The sequence below is a fragment of the Zootoca vivipara genome, chromosome 5 (assembly GCF_965207765.1).
Source record: "Zootoca vivipara chromosome 5, rZooViv2.hap1.1, whole genome shotgun sequence".
Lineage (NCBI taxonomy): Eukaryota > Metazoa > Chordata > Lepidosauria > Squamata > Lacertidae > Zootoca > Zootoca vivipara.
Window position 1 is genome coordinate 10,408,404 of NC_142588.1, and position 24,681 is coordinate 10,433,084.

The 24,681-nt window shown below is 45.1% G+C and overlaps 3 protein-coding genes across 4 annotated transcripts in view; 2 read left to right on the plus strand and 1 right to left on the minus strand.

Moving 5' to 3' along the window:
• The first annotated feature begins 62 nt into the window (after window positions 1-62).
• Window positions 63-10,128, plus strand: MTG1 (mitochondrial ribosome associated GTPase 1). Its single transcript, XM_088669447.1, has 11 exons — window positions 63-217; window positions 1,487-1,550; window positions 2,861-2,966; window positions 3,554-3,634; window positions 3,894-3,950; window positions 4,803-4,893; window positions 5,072-5,133; window positions 6,674-6,770; window positions 7,997-8,078; window positions 8,193-8,305; window positions 8,586-10,128. The coding sequence occupies exons 1-11, from the start codon at window positions 112-114 to the stop codon at window positions 8,681-8,683; spliced, it is 957 nt and encodes a 318-aa protein (XP_088525573.1). The 5' UTR covers window positions 63-111; the 3' UTR covers window positions 8,684-10,128.
• A 4-nt stretch (window positions 10,129-10,132) lies between these two features.
• Window positions 10,133-14,581, minus strand: SPRN (shadow of prion protein). 2 transcript variants are annotated; one of them, XM_088669448.1, is made up of 3 exons: window positions 14,384-14,581; window positions 13,312-13,373; window positions 10,133-13,170 (listed from the first exon to the last, which is right to left on the minus strand). In XM_088669448.1, exons 2-3 carry the CDS (start codon window positions 13,325-13,327, stop codon window positions 12,728-12,730), a joined length of 459 nt encoding a protein of 152 aa, XP_088525574.1. In that variant the 5' UTR covers window positions 13,328-13,373; window positions 14,384-14,581; the 3' UTR covers window positions 10,133-12,727. The 2 variants fall into 2 exon arrangements, with proteins under 2 accessions (XP_088525574.1, XP_088525576.1); XM_088669450.1 differs by lacking the exon at window positions 13,312-13,373 and having other exon boundaries at window positions 14,384-14,524.
• A 1,143-nt stretch (window positions 14,582-15,724) lies between these two features.
• CHUK (component of inhibitor of nuclear factor kappa B kinase complex) overlaps window positions 15,725-24,681 on the plus strand; it is a 31,766-nt gene continuing 22,809 nt past the window's right edge. The window contains exons 1-6 of the mRNA XM_035137714.3: window positions 15,725-15,915; window positions 17,879-17,973; window positions 18,855-18,969; window positions 19,530-19,599; window positions 22,155-22,243; window positions 24,394-24,483. Coding sequence (XP_034993605.1) covers window positions 15,796-15,915; window positions 17,879-17,973; window positions 18,855-18,969; window positions 19,530-19,599; window positions 22,155-22,243; window positions 24,394-24,483 — 579 coding nt within the window. The 5' untranslated portion in view covers window positions 15,725-15,795. The remainder of the gene's footprint in view (window positions 15,916-17,878; window positions 17,974-18,854; window positions 18,970-19,529; window positions 19,600-22,154; window positions 22,244-24,393; window positions 24,484-24,681) is intronic.

Below are 24,681 nucleotides of genomic sequence, written 5' to 3' on the forward strand. Positions count from 1 at the left end.
GCGGGGCGGGGCCTTTGTTCCGTTGCCGTAGAAACAAAACCGGGCCTCTCTGCCGGAAGTGCGTACAGCCGCCTGGCAGCTAGTTGCCGAGAGAGGCCGAAAGAGGCAAATATGCGACTCACGTCTCTTTTGCGAGCGCCGGTCCGAGGCTGGCGGGAGCGGTTCGACTGCGCCGGCCGGGATGTGGCCCACTGGTTCCCCGGGCACATGGCGAAAGGCACGTTGGGGCAGGGGGACGCTTTGGGCCGGTGACTACTCGGGGGACGGGGAAAAAGTAGCACGCAGGCTGGACTTCCGGTAGAAACCAGGGCCGTGGCCTTTCTAGGCAGAGGCGTCTCTGTGGCGTGGCAGAAAGCCCTTCTGAGCCAGGAGGGCTTGTTTGCTTGAATATTTGTTTTCGGGCTATAGAGGCTCCCAGGCCGTCTTACATGAAATCAGAACAAGGCACTCCCTAACTGCAGGCTTAAAATTTAAAATCACATGCGCACATGCACAGCACACAAGGAAAAAAGGGGGGGAGGGAAGAGGAAAATCAAAACCCACTGACAGCTGTTCCTTCGTGGACCAGCTGGCAAGGTTCAGGGGGGCAGGAGGTTCCTGGTGGAGCACCAAAGTTGATGGAGTGAGCCTCCTGCTTATTGTCTTTCCCAATAGAGAGTCTGGTGGAACAGTTGCCCCCAGGGTGATAGCCGAAGGGTAGAGGAGGTGGCCTGGCCTGTAACAACAGAGCTGATTGGGTGAGCTCTGCTCCTTTGCTCTCCTGTTGCTGGAATTGTAATTGTGCCTGCACATCTTCTTGCCTTTAAATTTTTATTAATTTTGAAGAAATGGGATATATAAACAGTTGGTTCCACCCCTCTCTTAGAACTATACGTATAGTTGGTGGGTGGGTGCCAGTCATCAGAGTGTTCATTTGGATACGGTATGTCAATATTAGCAAAATCATCCATATCAGCTGTATCTTTCAAGGTGTGTGTTCTCTTAGTTTCTCAGATAAAGAAACTCCATTATATGAAATGTAGATGATCAAGTTTTCCCCCATTTTTTTATTCGCTGTGAGAAGTAGTGCCGTTACCAGAAAAAAAGTGATAAGTTCCTTGTGCAATAATTTAATCTGAGTATCTTTTTAAAATGTTACGAAACCTTGGCATGAGTTGCATTGTACACCCTGACTTGTAATTTTGCTTATTTCTGTGAATACCCTTTGCGAAAACAGTTGCACTAATCCACATGTCCACCGCATATGAAAAATCATGCCTATTACCATCCACCCTCCAGCATGCTGCAGAGGATGTTTTGTCTATATAGCTGAGTATTACAGGTGTTAAATTCTATATATGTTATTAACTTAAAAGAATTTACTCAAATGCTGGTTGATATTGATTTTAGTGGGGGGTTTTGTCCATAGACTATTCCAATCTGCCTCTTCAGATTTGATACCAAAGTCCTTTTCCTGATTTTGTTTAATACTTTGGTTTTTTCGTAGGGCTGAAGGATATGCAGAAACGCCTGCGAGTGGTCGACTGTTTACTGGAGGTTCATGATGCCCGCATATCCTTTTGTGGGGATCAGCATGTGCACAAGCTACACCAGGGGTCAGCAAACTTTTTCAGCAGGGGGCCGGTCCACTGACCCTCAGACCTTGTGGGGGGGCGGACTATATTTTGGGGGGGAAATGAACGAATTCCTATGCCCCACAAATAACCCAGAGATGCGTTTTAAATAAAAGGACACATTCTACTCATGTAAAAACACCAGGCAGGCCCCACAAATAACCCAGAGATGCATTTTAAATAAAAGGAGACATTCTACTCATGTAAAAACATGCTGATTCCTGGACCGTCCGCGGACCGGATTTAGAAGGCGATTGAGCCAGATCCGGCCCCCGGGCCTTAGTTTGGGAACCCCTGAGCTACACCCTTTAAAACACATCCTTTCCCTTAGAAAGAATTCCTGGGCACTGCAGTTTTACCCCCTCACAGAGTTAACAATCTTTATGCAGCTTCACTACTGGTATGTTTCCATTTAAATAATAAATAATAATATAAATTATTATTATTTCTACCCCACCCATTAAAAACAGAATAAAACTTCAAACATTAAAAACTTCCCTAAACAGGGCTGCCTTCAGACGTCTTTTAAAAGTTGGATAGTTGTTTATTTCCTGGATATCTGATGGGAGGGGATTTCAGTTGGCTGGTTGCCAGTGTTGTTGTTTTTGCTGTTCCACCCCCGCTGCCACCATTTTTCCTGAGAACAACTCATGGTGACTTACAGCTGAACATAAGAAAAGCTAAGAATGTAGGAAAATAATAATAATTTAAAAAAACATTTATATAATTAATGCTATAGGTAGATGGATAGATGCATTAATAGACTTTTATATATAAGATCTATTAAAAACATAAAAGTATGTAATTACAGTAAAAACAGCACTGCAGCAGCCTTTTCATTAAAAGCAGTCAGTTCCCAAAAGTCTGTTGGAACAAGAAAGTCTTCATCTATTAAAATTAATGGAATATGCAGAAATGGCGAAACTCACCAGAAGAAGAAGAAATCAAGAAGAAGAGAGGCTTTTTAAAACAGAACGGGGGGAAATTATTGATTATTTGAGGACATATTGTAAACAATATGATTGATATAAACATGGGCAGTAAGAGATAACTAAGGAAAGGATAAGGGGGAAATATATAAAATATATTTGAATTGTATATGCAGTAATAGCAGGATATGAAATAACTGCAGAAGGGAGGGGAAGGAAGTCGAGCGGAAGGTAAATTAGATTTGTAAAGATTTTGTTTTTCTAAATGCAGACTAGGCTGCTGCTGCTTTTCTCGTCTCTTTTTCCTTAGCACATGCACATCCCACTCTCAGGCCGGAACCCTCTGTTGCAGGAAGCCTTAGGTATCCGCCCACACTTATTATTGTTGAACAAAATGGATCTGGCAGACCTAACCCACAAACCGGTAAGACCCAAGTAGGTTCTTCCTGCATTTGTCACTTTGACAAGCCCACAAACAGATTCACAGGCTGAGAAACAGCAGCATGAGTTTTCCAACTGGCGATCTTGGAACTTATTTTTAATGTAAATTGTCTTGGGACTCCTTCTGGATCATGAAGCAAGATAGAAATAAAATTCATATTTTCTCTGGCCCTTCTTGCTGTCTCATACTGACTGAGTTTCGGCAGGTGAGGACTGGGGAAAAGGCTTTCTCCATCAGAGTGCCCAGTCTATGAAATCGTCTCCCCAGGCAATTGCAGTTGCCTTGAGAGAAGACTTAAAACTGATTTATTCCATTGGACATTTTCTAGTTAAAGGTATGTTTTAAAGTTCTTATTTTAGTTCTCCCCCTTTCTGCTGCATTGTTTTATACTGTTCCTTCACTGGATTTTAAATTGTTCTGTTCTTTTGAGCTAATGCAAGTTGTCAGCTGCCTTGTATCTACTTTGTGAATAAAGGCGAGATACACGTTCTTTGTAAATAAACAGCATCAAAAACTCCATCTTCTTCACGCTCCCTGATTTCATAAATCTATTCTTTATATGTTTATAGAGGATTCTAGAATGTTTGGAACAGCAAGGTTTTACAAACGTCCTCTTCACGGATTGCCTGAAAGACGAAAATATCCGAAAGGTACTACTTTGCTGTCAGAGCAAAGTTATATTCTGGTAAGGTAGGTTAGGAGTGGAAGTTTTGCATCTTAAAATCAAGCTTCTTTCTTGTGCTTGTTAGCAGCTGAAATGGTGAGACCCTGCCTCTTAGCAGTTTTATTAAACTTGGGGGATTGAAGAAAGAGAGACGTAAACCAGTAGTCCTGTTGATCTCCCTCATTTAGGGGCCAAGAGTAGCCCAACAGTAGCTCCACTGAAACTGCTCTTGTATTTATTTGCAGATTATTCCCCATGTCACAGAACTGATCAGCAACAGTCCACGGTACCAGAGGAATGAGGTCAGTTATTTTGTATATAGTCAGTGCTTCCTTTCCTAGAAGAAAAGTTGCCGGCACTGCGTACCAATGATATTATCAATGAGGGGATTCCACACCTGAAAGATGATACGGAATATTTAACATGGCATTTTAAAAATGTGATTTACGTTCCGGGGCATGCAAGGGGTGGGGAGATACTAGCAATTATTTGCTGAATGATTTCCAATTAGTGAAGCCTCTCAATTGAATCCTGATCATGGCACACAGGTTGCCCTCCCACCTTTCGACATTATTTTATAGAGTTCTGAGAACAGTTACAGTCTCTACCCAGAAAATCCCCCATCCTGCATCCCCCCACTTTCTCCTCCCCCTTTCTTTCCTCCTTTTCCCCTCCCACCTGAGAAATCATAGGAGGAATTGCTGCTTCTCCCCACCACTGGGGGAGGCGGCCTCAGGTGTCCCTGCTCTCCAGCACTGGGAAGCTTTTCGGGGGGAAGTGATGGAAAGTCTAGCCCAGGCATCCCCAAACTTCGGCCCACCAGATGTTTTGGACTACAGTTCCCATCATCCCTGACCACTGGTCCTGTTAGCTAGGGATCATGGGAGTCGTAGGCCAATACATCTGGAGGGCCGCCGTTTGGGGATGCCTGGTCTAGCCCGATGACAACGGATCCATTTCTGCAAGCACAGGATAAGGACAGGAGATTAACATCTGCAATCAACTGCTGTGGGGCAGGAAGATGGGGTGAGGGATAGGGAGTGGGGCGGCTGAGCTATTTGCTCTTCATTTCAGTGGATGGATATACTTCTGTTGTCAGCCGGGCTATTTTTGCAAGGCTACAGACAGCTTCTGGCCTTTCTGCTTGGTTCCAGAACGTGGAGAGCTGCATCATGGTCATTGGAGTGCCAAATGTGGGGAAATCATCAGTCATCAATTCGCTGAGAAGGGTGCACCTCAGAAAAGGTATGTTTTGCTCCTTCGGATCGGACCAATGGCGCTGGTGCATGTGTGCAGATTCCAGGGCAACAGTTCTGGCCCAAAAGGCCTAGGGATCTATTCTGTTGACAGCTACTCTGTATGTTACGTGTAACTGCTGATCTCTCTCCCCCCCCCTTCTCTCTCCCCTCTGCCCAACCCAAAGGGAAAGCCTCCTTGGTTGGTGGGGCACCAGGCATTACCAGAGCAGTTCTCACCAAAATCCAGGTAATATGACGGGCCCTGCACAAATTGGGAAGGGGGTGGAGGGTTGCAGTGCAAGACTCCTTTTCTGGGTATATGAAAGTGAAGGATGTACCATAGATGGATATTCCATCAGTGATAAATGGCAATGCTTGGGTAGTGTGGCCATGAATATGTAGCCTCCCAAAGTGGCAGGGAAAACTTCTGTGCTCACAGAATCCGGACCTGCAAAGTGTGCAGAGGTGGGTTCTGTGTCTGGTTAGATTTGTGCCAGATGTAAACCTACAAGTCAACAGACAGCGGTTGTGTTACATATTCCTTTTTGCATGAATTGGGGATGCTTGAGGCAGCCTGGTGATCATAATTTAATTTTTTTAGTAGAAAAGAAGCGTGTCATTTTTGTGTACGGGTCAGAGTGTCAGATTAGGGCCAGGGAGACCCAGATTCAAATCCCCATTTGGCCATGAGATTTACTAAGCTGACCCCTGGGCAAGTTGGTATCTTTCAGCATAATTTATCTCACCAGATGTTGGGAGGATAGAATGGAGCTGGGTGGGATTTGACCCAGGTACACTGCCCTGGGCTCTTAGAAGGAAAACAGAGACATAAAATAAATAGTAAATAATAAACTTCCTAAAAATACAAAACAACAGCAGAAGAAAATACAGTACACACCAATAGGCTTTTTACAGCAATTACATAATTCAGCTTCCAGAAAATCCTCAGGAGTCACAAATCTTTCAACACACGAAGACAAAGCCCAAACTATATAGTAAATTAAAATTAGCAAATGCTGGGATGAACAGGACAGACTTTCTCTGGCAGTTGTAGTTGGCATCTGCCTGTGTCGAGGGACAATGGAGTGCACCCCTGGGGGTGAAGTCAAATGGCCACAGAATCGCAGCGCCTGCTGTAGCCGCAGAGACAGAGTAACTCCTACCGGTAGCTGCTGCTTCTCACATGGTTTTTGCTGTATCAGTAGCACCAAAGTGACCCCTGGCAGCTAAAAGATAATAGAGAAGATTCCAGGTGGATCTCCCTTGGGGAAAGAATTGCAGTTGGGTCTTAGTTATAGAAGAAGAAAAAAACCTTCCCCTGTAGTAACCCACTTAACCTCCATGGGCAGTGGAAGCTGGAGATTCAATGAAGATCTCAGTTGCTGAGATCAGTTACTACAGCTGGTCATTCAGATTCTCCGATCCCAGATTGTTTAGGGATTGATAAGGCAGAAGCAGCAATAGTTTTAATTGTGCTCACCAGCAAACTTTGAGTCCGTGACAATTCTTAAGAATTGCTGCAATATTCATACATTGCTGAGCCTCTGGCTGGCCGCTGTGTTCTGAATCAGCTGAAGTTTCCCAAAGCAACTGTGTGTGTGTGTAAACTGTTATAGTAATCAAGGCTGGATCTTTCTAGAGAATCTGCATCTTGCCTCAAGCAGGACCCCTCTATTCAGAAGGCTGCACTGGTTTTTGAGCTCAGCGTGTGAGCTGGGTAGCCATTTTTAAAATTTATTCTTAGAGCATCATTTCCCAAAACGATGTTGGGTGTCTCCATGTTTCAGGTGAGTGAAAGGCCCATCATGTTTTTGCTGGACACTCCTGGAGTGCTGTCTCCCCAGATTGGGTGTGTGGAAACAGGATTGAAGTTAGCGCTCTGCGGTAAGAGGACTCGGTGCATATATGCTACTTATGGGGTCTCGGTAGGAGAGGCAATTTTATTTTATTTTCATAAAATTGATACGCACTGCTTTTGTAAAACTCAAAGTGATCAACAAGAAGAATTCTTATTGACCTAAGCAAGCAATGCCCCAGGCAGGGGATGGAAATAGCCACTTAGAATCCATTGCCATGGATTTTTTCTTAAAGTCTGAAGTGAAAAAAATGGGACTTTGGGGAGCAAAATGAATATATTCCAATCTTTTGTGGTGATGAGTGAAATATTTTTTTTAAGAATTATGTTAAAATGTTATAATTCAGGTTGCTGTACCTTTTCTAGTCCACAGACTTAAAAGAAAGAAAGCAGCATATTTGTGATAATAGCATTGTTACTTTTGTTCGACTCCACTACTGAACAAAGCAATGCACTTTGGCCCAGATTCCACTAAGGAGTTGCGCTGGTGGAAGCCAGCAGAAGTCATGCTAGCACAATACGGCTTGCTCCACTCTCATCCCATGTCCCCCCCCCCAACAGATCAGGAGCCCCCTCTAGAACAGCGCATAGGGGGAGAAGGAGGTTGATTGTTCAATGAGGCAAGCAGAATTGCTTGCGCTAGCAAAGTGACCATAATACTGTGGCGTTCAATTCCTTGCTTTATACTTGATGTTGGAAACGTACTTTTAAAATTTGCAGAATTCAGAGCATTCTTAGGCATTTGATCCAATCTGGGAATCTGCCAACCATATTGCTGCTGCAGCATAATAACATGGCATACTCTCCATCATTCCACATTGTTCTGTGAACCGCCCAGAGACCACCAGGTATATAATTCAAATAATAAAACAACAACAAACCCACGGCTGTGAGGTTCCTCACAAGTCAAGGGCTGGCTCTTTAAACCACCTTCCTGTATTACCTGGGGCTCTGCATATTGCTCTGTGTATCCTGACCCATAGTAATATGAAGCTTGAAAGGCACTAGGGGCAAGCAGGGAGTGTGTGCTAACTTCAACCTCCTTGGGAGTTCTGGATTCTGTATTGCTTACCACCCCAGCCCAACCAGGATTTGGGGTGTTCTGCATCTTGCCCAGATGAGCATCCGGCTCAGCCTGGGCACTAGAGCGCCTTATTGACGATATCTCCAGCTGCTCATTCACTGTAGGGTGATGCTTGGTGGGTATAGATCGGCCCAACTCTGCCACAAATCCCTCTGGCCATTTTTCACCCAGGAGCAATCAGGGATCACCTGGTGGGCGAGGAAGTCATTGCCGATTACCTTCTTTACACACTGAACCAGCAGCAGCAATTCAGGTGAGGCAATCCCTTAAAATCCAGGTTGGGGTTGGAAACGCTGCATATGGGAGTCTCTCCTGGTTTTTTGTTTAAAAAAAGAAACGTCTCCTTTTGTTGACCTTGACCGTGCAGTTACGTAGAACGTTATGGGCTGGATGGTCCTTCGGATAACGTGGAGAGTGTACTCAAGAGCATTGCTCTGAGCCTGGGCAAGACTCGACGAATCAAAATGCTGACTGGCACAGGTGAGCCTCACCCTCCTCTCCCTGCCACCAGCTGGTTAGGCTGTGTTAAGGTGTCTGCCTGGAAATTTTGCAAATTGGGGTGGAAAGGGTTCAGCCTAGAGGTGAAACAGATGTAGAGAAGCACCCAAGGTCCCCTGCGTCTGCTGGCATTTCCTGATGTCCTGCACCTTGGAGGGCAAGGTTTGGTGCTCACCTTTGTGTGCTGCTGCTTCTCCCGACATAGTGATGATGGGCACAGGCAGTTCTGTAATTCCATCTTCTCCATCCTTTTGCCCGGCAGGAAATGTGACCGTGAAGGCACCAAACTACAACGCAGCAGCGTCTGAGTTTATCTACACTTTCCGCAAGGGACTCCTGGGGAAGGTCATGCTTGACTAAGGGCAGCAGTTTCCTATGCAGTGCTGAAGTTTTCTCCTGGGTCGTTCCGGAGGATTCTGCCTGGAACAGCAGTGTGCCGCCCTTAAGCCTGGAGCCACCGACAGGTTGACCTCATTGGGGATGCAGTTGCCGAGCCCAGCTGCAGAGCCCTGAGCTGAGGATGAAGCAGGCGGCAGTGGCCATAACTGGCTACATTTCTCGCTCTTTTTCTGTACGTCTTCCCTCACTGCCCCACCTGCCGTTCCTTCTCCAGGTTGCAACAGTTGGACGGGTTTTTTATTTTGAGAGAGAGGAAGGGCTTTCTTTCTTTCTTTCTTTCTTTCTTTCTTTCTTTCTTTCTTTCTTTCTTTCTTTCTTTCTTTCTTCAGAAGCTGAAGCAAAGATCGTAAGGAACCTTTTACGGGGGGGGGGGGGCTTTTCACTGCTGCCTGCTGCGTCCCCTGTGCCAGTATGGGGTAGGCAATAAAACGAGAGTGCTGCCATTCCACTTTCATTCTAAAAAGTGATGTAGATTACGTTGATTTTTAACTTGTTTGAACTATGTATGTAAGCTGTCTCTGAATGGTGGCTAACAATGGTTTTAGTAAATAATTTTTAAAGAAATGGTTCCAGTTCAAAGGAGTTATTTCTGCCTCCTGCTGCCTTACTCTCGGCGAGGACTTGTTGCCTCCTGCCTGCTCTTACAATATATTATTAATATGTGAATTGGCCATGTCTTGGGGCAGATCTGTTGTACAAAGTTGATCTAATGCAAAGGGACATTTTACTCAGGCTGGGAAAAGTGGCTATAATTCAGAAGTGACTGAGCTGGTTAACGTCTTCCCTTTATTTGCTTTGCCTGTTTCCAGCTTCTTTGCTCTTCAGCTCTTGTCCTCCTTGCTGGATTTTTGTTGGCCTCTTTGCTTTATTCGGGGCCGATGTGGATGAGAAAGGAATCTCAAACTATTTATTTCCCCAGTCTAGCATGAAAGGATTTTCCATTGTAATAGTTAGGGGCTGCCCTGATGGCACATGCCGGAAGCGTTCAAAAGCAACGCTTGGGAAACACCATAGCATCGGGGCAGATGGGAGGAGATGTTTTAATGACGTAGCAGTTCACCTGTTGAGGCAACATGAGGATTGCTTCCTCTTTGGATTTCAGAGAAGAGCACACAAGAGTTGAAACTAAATTTTGAAGATGCTCAGGTAGTGAAAAACTGACCTATTCTTATCTAACAGTTTTCATATCAAATGTCTGAGACATTTATCAGGCCCAGATCCTGGTATTGCCTCTCTAATGTATTTCACTGTATTTAAAATAAATTATGCAGGTGTACAGATCTGAAAAATAATATGGTAAATTGTCCTAATTATTCTCGTCATCTGCAGTGCTGTGTGATTTGCTTCGTTGCTGTAAAAATACGTACACGGCTCATTGCTCTTAAAATACAAGATTTCAAAACGAACACGAACATGGATTAATTCTCTTTTTTTATTTTCACATCACCTTTCAAACACAAGAAGAGAGTGTTGAGACACAGTGTCACGAATTGGGCCTCTCCATTTCCCCACATTTTGTATAGGTGAGGGCCACCCATGATTACAAAGTACAGAAGAGGTAATTTTGTAAACATGCTACTTCCATGGAAATATCTCATGTGGAATCTCTCATGAATGAAGCACCCTACTCGCTCCCACCACCGAGGCACCGGAGACTGCACACGGTACTTGTTACTTAGCGCCACAGATTTCTTACCGAACGTCATAAAATCAAGGTGAAAGGATCTTCACATTTGACTTATTACAAAAGCTACCGTAAAAAGTTACTTGTCACACAACATGTGGTCCAAAGAGTTGGAACTGGACTGATAAGGACTTAGTGAAATGTGCACACACATTTTAAAACTATTTTCCTTGTGGCAAGCTAAGGGAAAACCTAAATACAGGAAAATAAATAATGAAGACTGAACTGGTGTTAAGTGTTCATAGAATCATAGAGTTGGAAGAGACCACAAGGGCCATCCAGTCCAACCCCCTGCCAAGCAGGAAACACCATCAAAGCATTCCTGACATATGGCTGTCAAGCCTCTGCTTAAAGACCTCCAAAGGAGGAGACTCCACCACACTCCTTGGCAGCAAATTCCCCTGCCGAACAGCTCTTACTGTCGGGAAGTTCTTCCTAATGTTTAGGTGGAATCTTCTTTCTTGTAGTTTGAATCCATTGCTACGTGTCCGCTTCTCTGGATCAGCAGAAAACAACCTATCTCCCTCCTCTATATGACATCCTTTTATATATTTGGCAGTGACTGCTGAGAATCGGCAGCTTGGCGCTCCGATGGAGAATGTGTGAGAGGCAGCCCGTGTCTCCTAGCCAGGCACAAGTTGTGTCGCTATTCATTCTGCTGTAGTTGGCCCCTAAGATTTGGCTGTAAGGCTTCAACCCTAAGCATGCTGCCATCATGGAATAGGTTTCCTTTTAAATTTGTAGACTTGGTTTACAGCTGAAAGTGATTTTTATTGGCATTTAAATGGATGAGGAGCCACTGACTTTTTTGGGCAGCTTAATCCTAAGCGCAGCTCCTGCTACACAGCTAGTTTTAGCTGAAGCTCTTTGAAACTTTTTGTACTGCCTTTTTGTACCGATTCGGACAATCGGTCCATTTTGCCTAGTAGTCTTAACTTCTGCTGGTTCTGGAGGTTGGTGGCGGGGAGAGCAGCCTTAGGCAGAAGTCTTTTTCTGCCTCTGCTACCTGAGATCCCTTTAACGAAAGATTCCAGGGATTGAAGCAGGAACTTTCTACAGTGGTACCTTGGTTTAAGAACAGCTTAGATTGTGAACAACTTGGATTAAGAACGCTGCAAACCCAGAAGTAGGTGTTTTGGTTTGTGAACTTTTCCTTGTAAGCAGAACATGTTTCGCTTCCTGTTGAGTGTGTTCCATTTGTAAATTGAGTCCCCCACTGCTATGGGAAAGCACGCCTTGGTTTAAGAACGGACTAAGTTTGTAAACCAAGGTACCACTATATGCAAATCATGAGCCCTGCCACTGAGCTATAGCACTTCCCCTGTGTCCCCACCCCCACCCCCATGGATAGTTATAGCTGAACATCCTGAACTTTAATAAAGCCATATTAGCGTGGAGGTGCAAGCAGTTCATACTTCTAGATGTACCTCTGTTCCATCCCCAAAAGGTGTTTAACCTCTTTCCCTTGTACGCAAGGGGACAGCTCTCATATTTTGGCTATGGAGAAGATGAATATGGAACGCCAAGAAGCACGTAGTATTTGCCCTTCCTGTTCCCTTTCCATAATAGTGAAAACCACTCTTACTCTCTACGTACTGGAAGGGCTACATATAGGTCTAAAGTTGTTGAGTGTGACGGCAGTTGAATATGCATACAGCTATCTTTTGCACCTTTTTTCTTTCTTTCTTACAATGACACCTCCTTACTTCGGCCATCCCTACTACTTAACAGAGGCTGTGCAACTCAATGGTGGCCACAGTAAGTTAACACAAGAAATAACTCCCATCTGTTTGAAGGCCCATGGGGTTGGGAGGTATCAATCCGCTCGCAAGGAGAGGGCACCGTTTCTTCCTGCATCGCAGTAAAGCACCATGCTTAGAAAACCCCTCCTGGGAATTCTGGCAGTAACAGGAGGAATCTGGAAATCTTTTGAGCACCTTCGGAATCAGGCACAGGGCAGGAATTTGGCTAAACCTGGGTGACAACAGCAACTGATATGGCTTTAAACATGGTGCTGGTCTGCTGAGTCACATGGCTCCCACAGGGATATATCGCTCCCATAAAAGGGCTGGGAACACGATTTGATATCTTGTGCAATGAAACAAGATTCAGATACCCGAATAGAGCCCCTTTTGGCAAATAGGAACATCCAACCCCCATTGTAATTCCAGCATTCCTTCTAGGAAGTACGATATCCATGTTCGAGCCCAAATCGGGGAAAGGGACAACCCAGAGCAGTTGCTCCGCATCAAAACTGGAGAACATTGGGGAAAGGTTGGGGAGGACAGAGTAAAGGCCCCTTGCAGGCAGTGCCCCCCCCCTTAGAGGGTAAAGAATCTGGCCACACAAAGCAGGCAGGCAGGCAGATATGAAAAGTGCCAGGGTTCCGCACCCGAGGTCCACGCCCGATAGTTGTAATTGCCCTCGCCGGTGCTGTTGCCAGACTGTGCCTCTGCATATTCCGGGCCGCCCTCGCCAGCAGACCACATCCTGCCGGCAGCCACGGCTGAGGCTGCTCCTGCAGCCGCGCCACCTGCCGCTGCCGCTGCAACCGCCACCCGTAGTCCTGTCCCGGATGAGCTGTAGCGGGTTGAAGATTTTGACCGCCGCGTGCTGCCGCGGGAGCTACCCCTGGCTGCCCCGCGGGCTCCACCACGGCCTCCTTTGCAGCTGATGCCTTCAAAAAAGACAGCAAGCAGCAAAACAAGAGTCCAGCAGATGGCTGTGCTCCATTTCATCGTCGCGGGAAACTGGGTCAGGCCTCCTGTATTGAAACGGAAACGGGCGCATCAGCAGCAATGTTTGAAAAAAAAACAACACCCACGGCGGCATGTTTGTATGTGAGGATGCTGCCCTGCCCGAGCATCGGGTAAATTAATGCCAGAGCGCCACGTTATTTACTTACTGCATTTCTCTGTCATCCAAGAGCCAACGTCCTCTGTCCAAAGCACAAAATATTAGCTAGAACTGCAAAATTTAAGTGTGCAAAATTAAACGTTAAATCTGGAAAAGGTTAACTAGAACAGCCGTGACATGAAAGCAAAGCCATACAGGACAGTAGTGCAAAGGTCTGAAAAACGTTTAAGGCATGTTAAAGACTAAAATGTCTGCTGGGATAAAATGCTTGGCGATGGAGGCAAGGCGATATAAGTGCCAGGCGAACCTTTGCAGGCGCCAGCATCTCTTGCAACCCCTTGCCTCATCTCCTCCTGCAGCAGCACTCAGAGGGGAAAGGCAGCAGGATGCAAACGTGGGCAACCTATTACAAAACGTGCAGCCATCGCTGTGCTAGTACCACCGGTTACCTAAGAAACACAGTCCCTGGCTTTGTGCTTAGCCAAAGCAAGAGCGCCGGCTTGCAGAGCGAGCCTGAGCTGCTCTGCGCCACTGAACGACGTGCGCCTAGGGCGCAATTGCCCGGGGCAGTGTTGGCACACCAGGATCACACCGGGAAGACGGCAGGGGCAAAGGCAAGGCCCGCGGCCAGGAGAATGAGAGGTGGGGTGGGGGGAAAGGAGGAGAGGGAACCCCAGAGACAGCGGGCGCCCCTTCACGCGCACCGACCCGGCAAAGGGGAGGCCGCCGTAGCCTCCTCGCCCTGCATGCAAAGATGCCGTTACTGCCGCCCCCCATCGGCAGCCAGGGGTGGCAACTTTCAGAAAATATTGTAGGGGGCAGGTGAGCCCCACCCCACATAATTGATCACACGGTGGGGCGCACCCAAACCATTTGATTGGCAATGCCTATCTTTTTTTATTTTTTTGCGGGGGCAGCCCCTTCATATATTTTATGGGGGGTAGCGAAGGGACCTCGGCCCCAGTACCTGCTGCAGCCCCCCAGCCCCACTTCTCATCCCCACTCCCGAGGCCCTAGCGCCGTCCTCCCCCCCCCCCCCATCCATCGGGAGGGCCAAAGCGCGGCAAGCGTCCGCGCGAGGGGCAGGAGGCGCTTCTCCCTCCTCGGCTGGGTCCGCTTACCGCGCGCCCCTGGCAAGTGGATCCTCCGGCTCCCCGGGATCCCGCGCCGCCCCGCGCGCCTTGCCTGCAGGTAGCACCCGCGGGCGGCGGGGAGGCGAGGATCTGCTGGCTGCCGCGGGGGTTAGGGGGTCCCTCTGCAGTCCGGTGCCCCGCGGGGAGGCGAAGCCAATTCTCACGATGCCTGCAGCCCGAGCCCGCGGGGGAACGGATGGACCGGAGCTAGCTGGATCTCTCTCTGTCTCTCTCGGCGCGCGCGCCTCCCGCCGTGCCCACGTTCCCAGTGCACGCGTCGCCGCCCCCGCATCTTTTGGTGGGGGAGGGGGGCCACCAACACGCTCGGGGCACTGCAGCATCGGCACCGTTTAAAACAGAAACTCATCTCCAGTGAGAACGATGGCAGTGATCAATTTATTGCAATCATAGAACTGTAGGGTTGGAAGGGGTCCCCAGAGTCAGCTAGTCGAGCCTCCTGCAATGCGGGTATCTTTTGACCAAAGCGGAGCTCGAACTCACGGCCCTCAGATTAAGAGTCTGATGCTCTACGGACTGGGCCACGAACTCTTGCACCATAATTAAAATGCAAGAAGGTGAATTTCTTAAGATAAGTTCATTCAACAGTGTACAGAAGTGCTGGTGGTGTAACAATGGATTTACTGAATGGTTGAGTTCATGTAAAATATGCAGGGATGTATGGTAGGCGAAATGAACCACGGAAAGAGAAGAAGGGAAGTCGTCATTGATTAAAGGTTGTCTAAATGAATATCTTGAAATGTAAATAAGAAAAATTTAATAGAAACTGTATTTTTTTAAAAAATGCAAGTTTTCAAAAGTTTGACATATATACAGTACTTCAACACACGACGAATTTTATCTTTACAGTATATAGTCAGACACACATGTATGCACAGTGCTTTTTTCTAAAAAATATTTAGGGGGTACTCTCATTTTGACTCAAGAAAACCACCATTTTATAGTTCAAATCAGGAAAAATAAATACAGTAAATGAAGATTCACAAAATGTTTAGGGGTATGCGCGTAACCCTGCGTACCCCCAGAAAAAAGCAGTGTGTGTGTGTTTGTGTGTGTGTGTATAAAAGTTAGCCTGCTCGGTTCAATATTCTATCCAGATGAGATCCCTGCGTGGCAGGGGGTTGGACTAGATGACCCGGAGGGGTCCCATTCCAACTCAACGAGTCTATCGGGCAGAGAGAGAAAGGAGAGATCATTCGTGAAAAGGGGGAGGAGAAGCAAAGCTCCTCCCCTTGCTCCTCCCCCCAGTCTCCAGGGAGCTGTTCCCTCCCTCCCTCAGCCCAGCCTCTCGGCCTACCCTCAAGTCTCGCCAGAGCTCGCGCGGTCTCGGCTGTGAGGCGAGCGGCGGGACTCAGGGGCGGCGCAGGCCGCGCGGAGGGAGGATGGAGAGGCCGCCGTCCCTCCGCGGGGGTCCGCCCGGCAGCGCCGCCTGCGACCCCTGGGAGATGCGGGAGCGGCTCGGCACCGGCGGCTTCGGCAACGTCTCGCTCTACCAGCACCGGGTGGGTTCGCGGGGGCGGGCCGGGGGTCGCGGCAGGCGGGCGGGCGAGGGGCGGGGCGGGAGCCGCCTCAGGAGAGGGCGGCGGGGTGGTGGTGGTGAACGCGAAGCAACTCGGCCCTTTCGTGCCCTTCGGAACTCCCCGCCTCTTGATAGCAAGGCGCGCAGGCGCCTTCCCTGCGCTGTGGCAGTGCCGGATTTACGTAGGTACCGGTATAAGCAAAACAAGCCACGGTTTAAGGCCCCACTCTCTAGGGGGCACCCAAAAAAATTAAAGGAAAAAAACCTGGATGTACATTTCCAAAATATTAGATACAAAACAAATAAAATAAAACCTACATACAGCAACAGGGTTTTTTGTTGTGTAGGCTCCTATTTGTTATGTGCAAATGGCTTTAGATACCAATTAGGTCCATAAATTACCATATATTCAACACGAAGAACAGCGACAATTTGTTGTTGAGAAAGGACAGCTGGACATATAAAGGGCCCCATTACCTTCAGTAGTTTAGGGCCTCATCAATCTGACCCTGCGCTGTGGTTTTATATTGTTGTTGTTGTTGTTGTGGTGGTGGTGGTGGTCTTCTGTTGTTGTTGTCTTCTTTTGTTTTTGTTGTTGGATTATTAAATTTATATACCACCCTATACCTGGGCGGTTCACAGAACAAAATCAAAATAGAAAACAAAACAAAAAAGATTCAATCAAAATAAAAACAGCAACCCAATAACCCGCCCCCCTCAATATGTCTATAGATACCGGTATATAGTATTCTTATTTATTTGTTTGTTCAGAAAAGAGAAGGGAAAGGAGGGGGGAAACCATAATAGTAACTAAATAGAAAAAGGGTGAAGGAGGGGATAAAGAAAGAAAAGAAAAGAACCCCCCCAAAAAAGATATAATAATAAAATAAAATAAAAATAATTTTAAAAAAATCAAAATGTTGAGTGGTGAGATCTAAAAGATAAAATGGGATGAAAGGGGGGAAAGAAGAAAGTAACATATCCCACACCTTCAGATCACCATCTTCCTGCCCAGTTAAGAAAACAAGGTGCCTGCTTTCGAAGAAGCCACCCGACACCCCCAAGCCATTCTTGTTTAGGCGAGCCTACCCAGATGCTGCGGGACGTGGGTGGCGCTGTGGTCTAAACCACTGAGCCTAGGGCTTGCTGACCGGAAGGTTGGCGGTTCAAATCCCCACGACGGGGTGAGCTCCTGTTGTTCGGTCCCAGCTCCTGCCCACCTAGTAGTTCGAAAGTAGATAAATAGGTACCGCAAAAACTGCCTGCAGACAAAACGCCAGCTCCCTCGGCCAGTAATTTCACAAATTTCACAAAATAACGCAAAAAAGTAATAATTAACATTTGATAATCTATATATAGTTTATTAAATTTGTATACTGCCCTTCCCCTGAAGATCCCAGAGCAGTTCACAACAGAAAAATACAAAGGGATAATGCAAAATACATAAAACCAAAACTAACAAACCAATAGTTCCCCTCCCACAAAAACACTTAAAACTGTAATAAACCTTAAAGAGGTAACTGTGATTAACCTAATTTATTACAAAAGGATACACTTATAAACCAGCCTAACAGCTTTATGGGGAAATGGGTGGGGTTTGGGTCTTTTTGGTAATGTTTCCGAATGATACATTAACAATACATATTGTTCAGCTTTATGCTGCTTTCAAACCTGCTTTGACATTCGGCAACATTTCTGTAAGTTTTCATCTTAAGGTTATTTTGTTTATCAGTTTAAAGAAAAGTTGTTGGGCAATATACCCCTTTGATGCTTTCCCTTAATTTTCCACAAAAAAGGTCTTAAAACGAAAGCAAGGGCAGCTGGGGTATCCCAGAAGAGGATAGCTATAGTCCTAAAAATGTCTGGACAGCTCCTTCTAGATGTGGAATATGCTGCTGTGGTAATACATTTTAACCCTCTTGTGGTTTCTCTCCTGTCAATTGTAGGATCAGGGTACGAAGATAGCAATCAAGTCATGTCGCTTGGAACTAAGTGTGAAAAACAAAGATCGGTGGTGCCATGAGATCCAGATCATGAAAAAGTAGGTCCTTCCTTGGAGGTTTTTAAGCTGAGGTTGGATGGCCATCTGTCATGTATGATCTAGCTGAGATTCCTGTATTGCAGGGGGTTGGACTAGAGGACCCCTGGGGTCCCTTCCAGCTCTACAGTTCTATGATTCAGTAGTTGCATTTCTGTCACCATTAACCCAAAGGTTGGGTCTTTGCTGGTGGGTCCCCCTGAAAACAGTTTCAATAGATCTTTTTCATGCCAAGATATCTGCTGAACTTGGAATCCATTGGTGCAGAGACAAGACCAATCTCTATCTCTCACATCCAGGACACAACCACATACAGACACAGTCATGGGGTTGTGAAGACGAAGGGCTGAAGGAAGGAGATTCTCCTGTTAATTGTAGACAATCGTAACAAGTCATATTTTGCCCCTGAGAAAGGTGTATCTGAAATGCATTTGGCATTTGATGGTTCTGCACATCTCAGCACCCATTTTGAAGTTTTGCTGCTGCTTCATTGGTATTTTAGTGTCCCCTTCCGAATTCTTCTTTCTGCCTGGTGGGTAGAGGGATGTTGTAATTGCTGCTGCTGCTGCGCTCCAAGAGGCTTGTTTGGAAGCAGAAGGCATATCAGCCATACAGTTGCTGTTCTTTGAGAGTCACCACTCGACCCTGTAGCAGCATCTTCGATTGGAAGGCTTGCCATTGCAGCTGCTGGGCTGCTTCTCAGAATACCCATCTTATATTTCAAACAGTATAGGCTTGATTAAGCTAAGTTTGGTTTTATCTATTCCAGTTTTCAAAACAAAATGTTTGATACTGTGCCGCTTCATTAAATTCAGAAGGAAAGGATCCTCTGTAGTAGTACGCATTTTCAGAATACTTACAATTTCTTTCCTTCATTTATTTAGGCTGAATCATCCCAACATTGTAAAAGCCTGTGAAGTGCCTGACGAGATGAACTTCCTTGTCAATGATGTCCCGCTTTTGGCTATGGAATATTGCTGCAAAGGAGATCTCAGGAAGGTACGGCCTGTTTCTTTGACTACTGATGCAGTTTAGATTTTGGGTTTGAGACTATAGCTGGGCGCAGTATGTGGCGAAGGGTGATGTGCTGTTTGTTAGCATTTCCTGAGGTGACTGACATTCCTGACAACCTTGTTTTGGACCTGTGCTGCATGCCAGTCAAAACCGGGCTCAGGGCGGCTCACACCAATAAAATTACAATAAAACATAAAAAGCAATTGCCTAATTAAAATACAGATTAAAATACAGTATTAAAATTTAAAATGCAGCCTCATTTTAAGTAGTCCATAAATCCAAGCCATGAGGGAGGAAAACACAGGGGTCAGACTAAGTCCAACCCAAAGGCCAGGCGGAACAGCTCTGTCTTGCAGGCCCTGCGGAAAGATGACAAATCCCGCAGGGCCCTGGTCTCCTGTGAAAGAGTGTTCCACCAAGTTGGGGCCAATACTGAAAAGGCCCTGGCCCTAGTAGAGGCCAATCTAGCCACCTTATGGCTCGGGATCTACAGAATATTGTTATTTGTGACATTTCAAATGTCAACCTTTTACCCTTCCTTGTAGCTGTTGAACTTACCAGAAAATTGCTGCGGCCTTAAAGAGAGTCAAATACTTTCTCTTCTTAGCGACATTGGTAAGTCAACTGTTCCCTTTTGTGCATTTGCAATTGTGGTTCTCAGGCTGCTCATTTTGCCTTGAAACTTATGATGCACTTTAATTTTAGCATTTATTTGTTTATTTTATATCATAAAATTTATATACCACTTGATTGAAAAAAACCTCAAAGTACTCATGATCTCATATGACCTTTCTTGCCTAATTGATTCCGATAGCACTGTTTGAATGTAAAATTATTTTGGATTCAATAAATCGAAAAAACATTGGTCACCAGTTAGAATGATGGTGCATATTGAACTGGAGGAGGCACACCAAATGATGGAAGTAGAACCTGGCCGTCATTAGGAGGGACAGAGAGAGCTTTCCTTTTAACGTCTGCCCCAACACTCCTTCCATTTTGGCAATTCAGGAAATGCAGGCCATGCCCTTTCAAATGATGTCTAGAAATATGAATTCTAAAATGAAAACAGATTTTGGCCTTAGATTCTGATCTCAGTTTAGGATTCAGACATGATACCCCTGACTATATTGTTCTGTCATTGACCACATTCACATGTAACAACAAACCAGACTTTCTTCCTTATTATGTATTGGTACATACTGCCCAGTCATTCTCTGTGCTCCTCCCTGAGTAGAATAAAGAAACCAAGATGACTAGACTTCCTGTTTCATCCATCGAGGTCTGGTACTCCCTAAACATGCCTAACTCACTTGTTGCAGTAGCCTAACTGGGATGTTAACCTGAGCATATATCAATCTTACCAGACTTTAACTGTCTGGGACAGAGTACAGCTGCTTTACTAGCCTAAGATGGGAAAAAAATTCCTCCACACTGCTGAGGACACTTGACCTCAAGGTTTGCTGTTTACTGCAATGCATTATACATAATAAAGCTGCCTTTGAAGGCAAATTGGAAACTGCAGCTGGTGCACAATTGGCCAGGTTGTTCACCCGGGTGGAATGGTTTGAGCACATAACACCAATCCTAGCATGGTTGCATTGGCTGCCAGTTTCCGAGCCCGATTCAAAGTGCTGGTTTTGACCTATAAAGCCTTTTGCCGGTCGGAACCCCAGGACATCAAGGACTGCCTCTCCCCACATGAAGCCGGACTCTGCACTCATCATCTGAGGTTCTTCTCCATGTGCCTTTTCTGAGAGAGGCACAGAGGGTGGTGATATGAGAACCAGTGTTCTCTGTTAATGACATGTTGTCTCCAGGGAGTGATGCCTGGGGCAATCGCTATTTGTAGGGACCAGCCAAAAGCGTTCCCATTCACCTGGGCCTTTGGATCTTAATTTTCTGCTCATCTTTTAGTGGGGTGGGGTTCAGCTGGGTCTGTTTTTCTGTATTACGTACATATTTTAGGATGTTTTATCCTTGTTTTTAATGCTAATTTCTCTAAGTTGCTTTCACTTTTCAGGGTGGGGAGTTTCTAATAAATATAACAAATAATAAGGCTGATTCAACCTGATATTTTAGGGAGATTGCCATTCTGTTCAAAACAGGAGAAATTTGACATTGCCACTAGAATAACAACATTTCCACCTCCAAAAACCTCCATACACATTATAACTCACATAAGCACTGTATATGTTTTGTTTTGTTGTGTTGTGTTGTTTTGTTTTGTTTACACTATTTGTATACCACTTAATATATAAACAAATCTCTAAGCAGTGTATAGAAAACTGAAACAACAACAAAGAACTTAAAGAAGAAAAATATGACAAAAATGTAGTTCATATAAAAACATTACAGTATAATAAACACCATATTGAAACAACTCAAAATTTAGAGCTAAGCCACAAAATGCAGGAGAATAGGAATACAGCAGTGATTAAAATTGTGCAGAATATTAACAAATGTGGGGTGCTCAAAATGTGAAGAGTGGCGTGCTAAAATCACCCAGCCTGTGATGTTGTTCAGAGTCCCCTGCATTAGGCATTTGGATTTTGTAATACTGCCTTTCAGTGTTAAGCAGCACTCTCAATGCAGTTCACAGAATAAGAATTAATATAACACTGTTGGCCCTGATATCTATGTCATGTAGCTCCCTGTCCTGCCATTCCCTGACAGCCCTGCATTGCATATAGATGCCTCTACTCAGAAACCTATGTACAACACATATATTGGGGGGCCAGGGTAATGGAACCCCACTGCACATTCTACATGTGGAACTCTTTGGTGTGGCTAGTGTGTAAGGAGGGCTAAAATTGCATTAAAATCCATTTCTTATCCTGAGGATTCATTTAATGCCTCCCCCCCAAAAAAAACTAGCAACAAGAATCTAATTCACATGTAAGACAGTTGCAGCACAGAAATACAAATAATCTATATGATCCACTACTACTAGAACCCTTGTAATGTGGTGTGTTCAAAGCTGGCTGGTAGTTGGAGTAGAACTGAAAACCACTCTCGGCTAGAGTAATTTCATCCTCCTGTACCTCCATCTATGTTCTGCTGTTTATATACTTCATAGATAGTCAAAGAAAGACTGAATGTAAATTTCTCTAAAAGGTATTTTTCTCCTTAACATTTTCCCCCTCCCCCCAAAAAACATATTGGACTTCTAGGTTATGGTATCCAGTACTTGCATGAAAACAGAATAATACACAGGGACCTAAAACCTGAGAATATTGTTCTTCAGGAAGAAGGTGGAAAAGTAAGTGACACACCTTGGATGATCTGAGCGGATTATCTAGAAGTATTCTATCAGGTTAATTTTGCTTGGATGCAATAAGAAGTGCATCTGTGGCCTACCGTGGTGTTTTTCAGCCACCAGCGGCAAAATCTGGTGTACAGTTTCAATATTCTGACTGGAATCCTTTAGTAGTGTCAGTGATGTGGAGGATAAAGGGATAACTCTGCTATGGGTCTACTTAGTGATTATTCAGCTGTCGTGTTGCGGAGGGGGTGGAGTTTGAAGCAAACTACTGAGAGGCAGGGCCCGATTATTTGCTGGGACTATTGGGACCACCTTGATTCGTTTTGACCCTCTTCTGCAGAGGAGGGAATGGGCTAAGAAGTTGAAGTGAGTACCAGTTCTACTGGGGAACCTCAAGGATAGAAACAAAAGAGTTGGGAGATCTGAGGTGTCTGCTGCAGAACTCCCTGCACTCTGCTTAGGCTGCGCCAGATAAGTTATAGTAAAGTTCTCCTTGAGGTGAATCAGATGGAATTTACTCACACTTTGGCTTTCTACACACAGGCACAATGAGGGAAGTGCTTTCCTGTGATCTGATCCCCCCCCTTTCTCCCCAGATTGGCACCTCAATGGGAGTGTGCTAATCAGGTGGGAACGCCTGTGAGGTTGGCCTTGCCCTATGGGCTGGATTAGTTCATGCTTCCCCATCACTTGGCATTGCACCTTGAGGGAGGGAAGGAAGGAAGGAAGGAAGTTGTTTATTGATCTTAATTGATGCAATCCAATACAAGGGAGGATTATGTTTAAAACTGAATAAATTGAGCTAGGTACCAGATTACAGTTGAACGATGATTTCAGGTTGGTGAGATTCTGGGGCAAGAGTAGTATGGATAACCACTTGGCATTGCACCTTGAGCCAGCTTCCGCACCACTGGGTACATGTGAACATAGTCTCTTGACTGTCATCTTTGTGGGGAGCAAATTTTCAAATTTTCCTAGTGCTAGTAGTCCTGGTAGGTTCCTCATCTTCCTACTGCAATGCCATTTGTTTCACTTTGTACAATTCTCTGGGGTTATGTGCTGCTACAGCCCTCTGCGGCAGTTGAATCAGATTGTTGAGGGGGTGGTGTATGGCTGTTCCCTGCCTTGCCTGTGTGGAGGAGGGAAGGAAGGAAGGAAGTTGTTTATTGCTCTTAATTGATGCAATCCAATACAAGGGAGGATTATGTTTAAAACTGAATAAATTGAGCTAGGCACCAGATTGCAGTTCAATGATGATTTCAGGCTGGTGAGATTCTGGGGCAAGAGTAGTATGGATAATGACTATTAGTTTAAGTCATTGAGTTCTGCTAAAGCAAATAATGAGACAGTTCTGGCTGTAGACTTCATGGAAGATCAGAAGTCAGCATGGAGATGGGGGAAAAAACAAATTAAAAGATTACAGTATAAAAGAAATGACATGAATTGTAAAAACACAAATTCCCTTCCCTGTAAATATATTTAGTACCAGTAAATGTGAAGTCTTTGTGCTATGGGTATCTAGGCATGGGTGAGTTTTCCATAGTCAGTGGGTGTTGGCTTTAATGACAGATTCACTGTGAGAAGCAAGGAAAAAAAGGAATCAAATATGAACCTGTTCTTAAAAACCAAAGAGAGAGAGAAATATGAGCCTTAAGCTGCAGGGTTAGTTTAACAAACACCAGTAAAACAGAATAAAGTACCTAAGAAGATTTGGGTGAGAATTGTGATTCTGTCACACAAAGTTTAAGGTGATATTCAGATGTCAAAAGACAGCTGGCAAAATTAAAAGTAAGGGAAATTAAAAAGAGATGGCTTGGCATTCTTGAGGGTGCTTAGGGCCATGGTAGAATTTCCTAAAGTGTGGAGAGGAAAGGAAAGAGCCAAAAACTTAGAGGAGAAGTAAGAGGGACAAAGAAGTTTGTAAAGAAACATGAAGGATGGGGAGACAAGAAAATGGGTCTGTATGCCACTTTGGTACCAGTAGTTGAAAAGTGGTTAAGGCATTTTGTTAATTAATTTAATTTAACTGAGCAAATTGCAGAGCTCCTAAAACTGACATGGGTGAAGATGTTTGATTTGATGTTGAAAGCAGCAGAAAGGTCAAGTAGCATAAATGATAAATATACTGTATTTGATTTCATTTCCAGATAATTCACAAAATAATAGACTTGGGATATGCCAAGGATCTGGATCAAGGAAGCTTATGCACATCTTTTGTTGGGACATTACAGTATTTGGTAAGACTTTTAAAGCAAAAACTTCCCCCATTTTTATTTCTATGCATTATACATTACATCCCTTAACTATAGAATTATTGGGAAATACTTGCAATGTTATTCATATGTTTTTTGTATTTAGGAGTTTTTAATGTTTGATGTCTCACTGTATTTTTCTATTATATTGGAAGCCACCTGGAGTGGCTGGGGCAACCCAGT

Coding starts and splice junctions, on each gene's coding strand:
- MTG1 (XM_088669447.1), top strand. CDS start 112: ATGCGACTCACGTCTCTTTTGCGAGCGCCGGTCCGAGGCTGGCGGGAG. Junction 218..1,486: donor CCCCGGGCACATGGCGAAAG/GCACGTTGGGGC, acceptor GTTTTTTCGTAG/GGCTGAAGGATATGCAGAAA. Junction 6,771..7,996: donor ATTGAAGTTAGCGCTCTGCG/GTAAGAGGACTC, acceptor TTTTTCACCCAG/GAGCAATCAGGGATCACCTG.